This window comes from Chlamydotis macqueenii, chromosome W, assembly GCF_036417535.1.
Source record: "Chlamydotis macqueenii isolate bChlMac1 chromosome W, bChlMac1.mat, whole genome shotgun sequence".
Classification (NCBI taxonomy): Eukaryota; Metazoa; Chordata; class Aves; order Otidiformes; family Otididae; genus Chlamydotis; species Chlamydotis macqueenii.
The window spans coordinates 17,501,405-17,509,265 of NC_141592.1; the positions used below are offsets into that span (position 1 = coordinate 17,501,405).

Below are 7,861 nucleotides of genomic sequence, written 5' to 3' on the forward strand. Positions count from 1 at the left end.
GCGATTCACCTGAAGAATAAAGATCACTGATCTTCTGCTTTACAAAGTGTATAATGCTATATTTTTTATTAAATTAATGTTAGATTTTTACTTACGTGAAAAAGTACATTTATGATACTACTCTAAACTGAAGGATTGGTGTTGATAGCTAGATTTTATACAGAGACATCCATAAATATGGCAAGGGAGGCTCATTCCTGACATTGATCTTAGGAATAATCTATAGTTAGGAAGGACACTAAGTATATGGAAGAAGAAATTAAAGCCTGAAGATAAAATGAGGAAATGATAGTATGCTTACACAATAATGTGAATCAGATTGACTATTTGCATCTGGAGTAAGAAACTACCTTACCCAATAAAGAGCCACCACAAAGCATTTCTCATTTAAAAAAAACCAAAGTAGATACAGACAAGCTTGTTTCAGGCTTCCATGTCTATGAAATTTAAACATGAAATACAAGTTGGTTAAAATATTGCTAAGAATAGCGCAAACAAGAAATAGTATTTCACTTATTACTCAATACAAATTTTTACAGAAAAAATGGTGAAACAACCAGATCTTGCTGTATTCACAGTATTTATATACACATCTAACAGTCCAGAAGTTACTTGTTGTGGACTTATTTTAAGTATCTTCATTACACACTGTCCTTTACTCCAAAACAGCCAAAAATGCATTCAGAACCCTAAAACTACTTTCATAATTAGCATTTTAAAGCATTTTATGGCAGACGTGCGTTCAAGGTTGGTTTTCTTTTAAGAATATGCAATCTGTATTAGTTACTGTAAAGATCTCTTTGCATTACTGTTCATATACAACTTACCATCTTATGTTATGGGTAATTTATTTAAAAGTTTACAGAATTTTACAAAATCTCTCCCGCCAAAAAAAACTATTTGCCCTTCAGTTTTTCATTCTTGAAACTCCAATATAATTAGGAGTTAACTACATTCTCACTCAAACCCCACCTGTCTGCCCTACAATGGAACTACTTGGTTTTAGGGATTACATCCCCGTGAGCCCAAGACCTGCATGTATTTAACAACAAATCTTAACCTGTCTACAGTACCTCCTTCTGAAGATCTCAAAGTAATTAATTAACAGTTGTTTAAGTCTCAACACCCCTGTGAGGTAAATAGGGCATTATCACCAATTTACAGAACCAAGACTTTTGTGAATGCAGCACAATGACATACAAGCATTCACTAATCTACAAGGGCAGCTTCTTAACCTTCAGCCTTGAACAAAAGAACATTAGTGTTCCTAAAATATTCCAGTCTTAAAAGTTTGTATTAGCGTCACCATGGGGCTAGGCAGTGGAGGAGATTAAAGTAAAGTGCTAGGTAGATTGCTGCTCTGCCACCTCAGACAGGTTGTTTTGGAATGTTTATATAGATGGCTGGACTGACTGAACCGTTTGCCACACTTTAAACAGGCATAAGGCTTTTCTCCTGTATGCACACGAATGTGCTTCTTACAGTCTGTTAGGGTCAAAAAAGTCTTGCAGCAGATCTTACAGGCATATTTACGAGCACCTTCAACAACCAAGACATTATGTTCAGATAAGGCCTTCTTACATTTTGAAAGAACATCTGCAGATGCCCTTGTCAACTGTGGTGGACCAGGTTGTGAAGGATGTCCATTTTCAAAAGTGGTTCCATTGATTAACAGCTGGGAACTGGAAGTGTTATCTTGTAGCTGGGAGCTCCTGACAGAGGTCACAACAGGCATTTTGGGGGCTATGCGACGATAGCCAGGAAAGCTACTAGCTCCACCTCTTACAGATGCCATCACTGTCCTTGATGAAGAGTGCAGGCCCAAGCTTGACCTTTGAAAATCCATACCAAATTGTTCTGCAGTCCTATACCCAGAAGTCTGTACACATGGAAGAGCCATTGCATCCTGCATTGGTCTAACAAAATGAGAGTCTGCAGACTCACTGAATGGATTCTCTACGTGACAAACTGTAACAGAGGAATGACTACTAGCAGGCCCAGACTCTGGACTCAATAGGTAAGAGGCATCACCATCCATTCTGCAGTCCCTTGTTGTATTTGGAATGTTATCATTGTTATTTTGACTTGCACCAAAGTTACCACCTCTGCTTTTATTCAGAAAATTTGAGATACTGAAAGTGGACTTGTGTTCCAGGTTATTTGACACTTCCATAATATGGATGCCTCCCATCCTATCAGTACTAGACTGTGGGTCAGAAAAGCTACGATCACTGCTTTCAGGACTCAGTTCTATCTTCTCTGCGCTCACTACTCCTCCTTCCACTTCAACAGACTCACTGCCTTCTGCTTGAGAAGTGATATCGCTCACTTCATCTTGAGGCTCTGGGGAACTCAAAGGCTCAGATTTAACCACCACCTCCGTGTGTTCTTTTTCATTTAGACTGACCTCTGGATTTTTGCATGCAAAGTTTGGTTTTTTCAGTTGTTTTTTGTTGTCTTCCTGATCAAAATTGGTTTCCACTTGTATTACCTGAGATGAGATGGATATCTGTGAAATGTTTCCTCCACTGTTGTCTGACTGGCTGGGCACTTGAGCATCTTCTTGAACACCAAAAGACTGATCAAACACAATAGTATTATCCTCTTGTTTGTCAATAACAGCATCAGCCTTAGAATTGTCCACATTCTTCAGTGAATCTGGTGAAAAAAAATCTTCTCGTGAATGAACTACTGACTGCTCGCTCTCTGGAGTAACATCTGAAATGGACCCATCTACAGTAGATCTGATTCGCTGTCTGGCCCGATCATCAGAAGATTGTTTACGCTTGTGGAGACGCTGGATAGGAAAAGTAGTACATTGTTCTATGTCACTTTTCATCGATGAGCTCATGGTATTTAGTTGTTCCTCTGTGCTCTTAGTGGAATTTAACGCAGAGCTCACAACGCTCAGCCCAAGCTGCTGAAGCATGAAAGATCTTTGGATGCGTGCATTTTGCTCCCGAACTCTATCACTAGGTGGAGACATTGGTAGAGTCCTGGTAGTAAGGTAGTGTTTGCACACTTTAACAACAGAGTTCAAATGTAGGTGAGAAGCAGCCAGCAAGACATCCATTACATTGCTCTCTCCAAGCATTAGTGTAGAAGTGTACATCATATCAATCAGGGCAGCAAAAGCTTCTGCTGTCACCACTTCACTGTCCAGCTGAATCATGTTCATAGTTTGATCACCCTCTGCTACAGTAAAGAGAGCTCGGAAGTGTGTGCTACACGCTGCCAGAACAGAGCGATGGGCTTTGAAATGTCTGTTTCCTACCACAATGACACAGTCACAAAGTTGGCCATGAAGCCTCTGGTAGTTTAGCTGCTGAAAGACTTGCTCGAAGTGTCCTGGAAAATCCATGATTCTATAAAATAAAGCAGAAGAAGCTATAATGCTAAAAATGGATGAAGTTTGTCTTAGATCACAGTGAGAACAGTTAAAAAAAAATGATGGCTAAGAGACAGATTACCAAAAACTTGCCTTAATTTCCCACTACCATATTGATATTATGCTGTCAACTCTGTGAAGGAACACAAAAACAAACAGAAGAACCCCCAAACCAGAATCTGTTATGGAGTTAATATAGTATAATAGCTAACACTACATTGAACATGTTAAAGAATGCTCTACTGTGAGCTGAATAATGCAATGTGGTTCCTGTTAATTCCTGTTAAAACTAAAACACCTCTTCAGTAAACCATCCAATCCTGATGTAAAAATTTCTACTTGTGAAGAAGCCAACACAGTCCTTGATAAATCGTTCTTCATATTAAAAAAATTGAGCTTTAACTCTAGTCTGAATTAGTCTAGCTTCATCTTCAGGAGTATACAAGGAGCCAATTGCTATGTGTTACGTCACAAAAAACTTCATTCAAATATCTGCCTTCTGCATAGGAACTTTCAAAATAAGAGTGATTATTTTCATGTGTGTGCAGCCATGAACTACAAATATAATTTGCATACAGAACTCCAGATAGACATATAGCCCTGTATTGGGTTTATGTGGAAGGTTTTGGTAACAGGGGGCTACAGGGGAGGCTTGGTAGCAGTCAAGTTCCTATGGGTTCAAATGTAATTACATATATTCATGGAAGAAAAATCTACTGAGGACTATTAACTACTCAGACACTACCTCTGCCTTGGGAAGTCACTAACACTGAAATTACTGGAGGATTCGTTCCACATATTTGTTGTTATGGCTTTTAGTGTTACAATTCACTTTCATATCTCCTGAAAGAGTTTTAGAACACATTTTTTTTCAAATGTCAGAATGATTTATTATCAAGAATAAGAGGATCAGCATTTTTTCTCTTAATATTTTGATTATAAACTTGAAAGAATCATTAATAGAGGGTGTGCTTAGTAAATGTTTTAATTATTAACTTATATCCCCATCTACTACTGGTGACCAAGCATCCCTACTATACAGGAAAAAATAAAATATTATTTCCTGAATCTAATAATTTTTACTTATATAGATTATAAATAAAAGGTGCAAAGCATAAATGGAAGTGTTTTGATTTCCTAGGAGAACAAGAGGGATTTTCACCACCTGTTCATCCATCTCCCTTCAGTAATTAACTTCCGAGTCTCGGTCAATTTGCATACATGTAGCTAAGAACTAGTCACTCTACATGTTTCCACCTGCCCAACAAGACATTGTCCCACTTTAAAAAAAGCACACATGCAAGTGTAGAATCAAAACTTCTTCTTACTTGTTAAACAAGATCATCGCTATCAAGTTATGTGAAATATAGTAGTTCTGAATTGTAATTCAACACTTTCTTACTGTGCCCAGTAATAAAGCGTTAAAAATAGTTTACATGCCAGTGTAATTTCCAAAAAACCCACCAAACAACACCTAAATAAGCCTTAAATCCCTCCCTCTTCCACAAGCTTGCTTAAAGTTCACTGTAATTTATCTCTTTCATTGTTTTGATAATGTAAAAACAATCTAGTATGTTTCAAATATTCCATTAAGTAGAATAAAAGAAAAAATAGCATACTAATATACTTAGTCTAAAAATAATCAGACTTGTTTTTCTCCTTACCAGATGAATTTAACACAATTTACTGTTTGCACTTTAACATACTCTCCCCAACAGTAACAATTTATATTTAGGTGTATTTGACATTGTATTGGGTTTACATGGCGAGGTTTTGGTAGCAGAGGTGGTGCAGGGGTGGTTGGATTGGTGGAGCCAATCAGTAACGTTGGCAGTGCCTCTGTGATAACATATTTAAGAAGGGGATAAAAACTGCTGCACAACAGCAGCTGGGAAAGAGGAGTGAGAATATGAGAAACAACAACTATGTAGACACCGAGGTCAGGGAAGAAGGAGGAGGAGGAGGTGCTCCAGGCGCCAGAGCAAAGATTTCTCTACAGCCAATGGTGAAGTCGAGGGTGAGGCAGGTTGTCCCCCTGCAGCCCATGGAGGACCTCACACCACAGCAGGTGGATTTGCCCTGAAGGAAGATGCAGCCTGTGGATAGTCAACGCAGGAGCAGGCTCCTGGAGGAACTGGGGACCTATGGGGAGAAGCTCATTGCCACATTATGGCAATATGCACTTGCAGCCCAGAAAGCCAACCGCATCCTGGGCTGCATCAAAAGAAGCATGGCCAGCAGGTCGAGTTAGGTGATTCTGCCACTCTGCTCTGCTTTGGTGAGACCCCACCTGGAGTACTGCGTCCAGCTCTGGAGCCCCCAACATAAGAAGGACATGGACCAGTTGGAGAGGGTCCAGAGGAGGGCCACAAAGATGATCAGAGGGCTGGAGCACCTCTCCTATGAGGACAGGCTGAGAGAGTTGGGTCTGTTCAGCCTGGAGAAGAGGAGGCTCCGGGGAAACCTTATAGCGGCCTTCCAATACCTAAAGGGGGCCTACAGGAAAGACAGGGAGAAACTCTTCAGCAGGGCCTGTTGTAATAGGATGAGGGGTAATGGTTTTAAAATAGAGGGAGGTAGATTTAGACTGGACATAAGGAAAACCTTTTTTTTACGATGAGAGTGGTTGAACACTGGACCATGTTGCCCAGAGAGGTGGTAGATGCCCCATCCCTGGAAACATTCAAGGCCAGGTTGGACGGGGCTCTGAGCAACCTGATCTAGTCGGAGATGTCCCTGCTCCTTGCAGGGGGGTTGGACTAGATGACCTCTAAAGGTCCCTTCCAACCCAAAGTATTCTACGATTCTATGACTTTTTAACCTAGAGAAGGGAAGGCTCAAGGGGGATCTTGTCAATGTATATAAATACCTGAAGGGAGGATGCAAAGCAGACAGAGCCAGGCTCATTTCAGTGCTGCCCAGTGACAGGACAAGAGGCAATGGGCACAAGCTGAAACACAGGAGATGCCATCTGAACATAATGAAACGCTTCTTTACTGTGAGGGTGACCAAGTACTGGAACAAGTTGCCCAGAGAGTTTGTGGAGTCTCCCTCCTTGGTGATATTTAAAAGCCATCTGGACATGGTCCTGAGCAACCTGCTCTCGGTGGCCCTGTTTGATCAGGGAGGTTGGACAACATGCCCTCCAGAGGTCCCTTCCAACCTCAACCATATTGTGAATCAATGGGCAGCTCCCCCAAGCACCTTTCGAACTGAGGGTGGTAACTCTCATAATATATTCCATACCCCTAAGGATGCAGGGAAAGAACCTTTTGGGCTTGCACAAGACTTATGGGATGTTTAGGGAAGGAACCAAAGGTGAGAAATGAAATGGATCTAGGAGACTTGAGGAGGAACAAGTGTGGGGAAAACAGAGGGATAAACGTGTGTAAGCAGGTGGCTGGTCAGCATGCTTGTCTGGCCACGCCCTGTGCCTTACCAATGCAGCCTGTCTTGTCTTGTCATTAAATTACATTTCTAACTAACTTCCTGGGTGAGGGGCTCTCAATTCTGTGTGCATGTGTGTATGTACAAAGATCTAAGTGCCACCAACTGCAGTGGGGATCACAGACCATGTGTCCTTGGTGCCGGCAACTGGAGCAAGCGAGTGAGGGTATGTAAGTAAATGCATGATCGCTAGTGACTATCAAATCAGAACAGCCAGCGAGTAGGTGAAGTGTCTTGGGAGCCAGGTATGCATGTGTCTCTAAGGGTGAGGCACCTGGCTACCGGAGGGACCAGAGGGTCCAAGCCAACTGCCAAAGAGACTGTGGGGTCTAGGGGTGGAATAAGAGACTCATTTACGTGTGTGAGGGTGTGTGTTTCTGTAGGAGGCAAATGGGGAGACTGGGGGGAACCAGGGGGCAGCTACTGGATAGAACCAGTGTCTAAGCCCAGCTACTGGGGGATTCAGTGTGTGTATGTGTGTATTGCTTTTGTGAATGTGTCTAACTGTTTAAAGCTAAAGTACATTAATTAGAGACAGGCTATTTTAATTTAATTCTCTGAGCAACCTTAAAGTTGAGATCTTACACATAAGCATTTGTAAAGTGAAAAACTCTGTTTGGGTCATATATATTATGTGCTAGGCACATGCAAGATTCAGCAAAACTTCAGGTTATTAAACATGTGCAATGCAGATAAGTCAATAACAAAATTCTATTTTTGAAAGGCTTAGTTTGAGACATTGTCTGCTTTTCCCTTTTTGGTTCAATGATGCTTCACCTTTCAGCAACAGCTGGCAACAAAGATTCCCTTGAAGTACTTGCAATACACCTATATTTAGCATAAATGGCGGAGTTTTGGTAGCAGGGGGCTGCAGGACTGATCTGTGCATGCATAGGCCATGAACTGTCCTGTGCTAGTCACAGCTGGTTACAGCCAACTCAGCAACTGATGAAAACAACCCACCACATACCAAAACTTCAACCAGGGTAACACATGACACCTCTGCACAAACATATTTAACAAAGG

The 7,861-nt window shown here is 41.2% G+C and overlaps 1 protein-coding gene across 1 annotated transcript; it reads right to left on the reverse strand.

The window, feature by feature from the left end:
* Positions 1–1,330: 1,330 nt before the first annotated feature.
* LOC147596592 (zinc finger and BTB domain-containing protein 5-like) lies at positions 1,331–3,361 on the reverse strand. The gene has a single exon (XM_086769742.1). It carries the CDS (start codon positions 3,359–3,361, stop codon positions 1,331–1,333), a length of 2,031 nt encoding a protein of 676 aa, XP_086625868.1.
* Between the last annotated feature and the right edge of the window lie 4,500 nt (positions 3,362–7,861).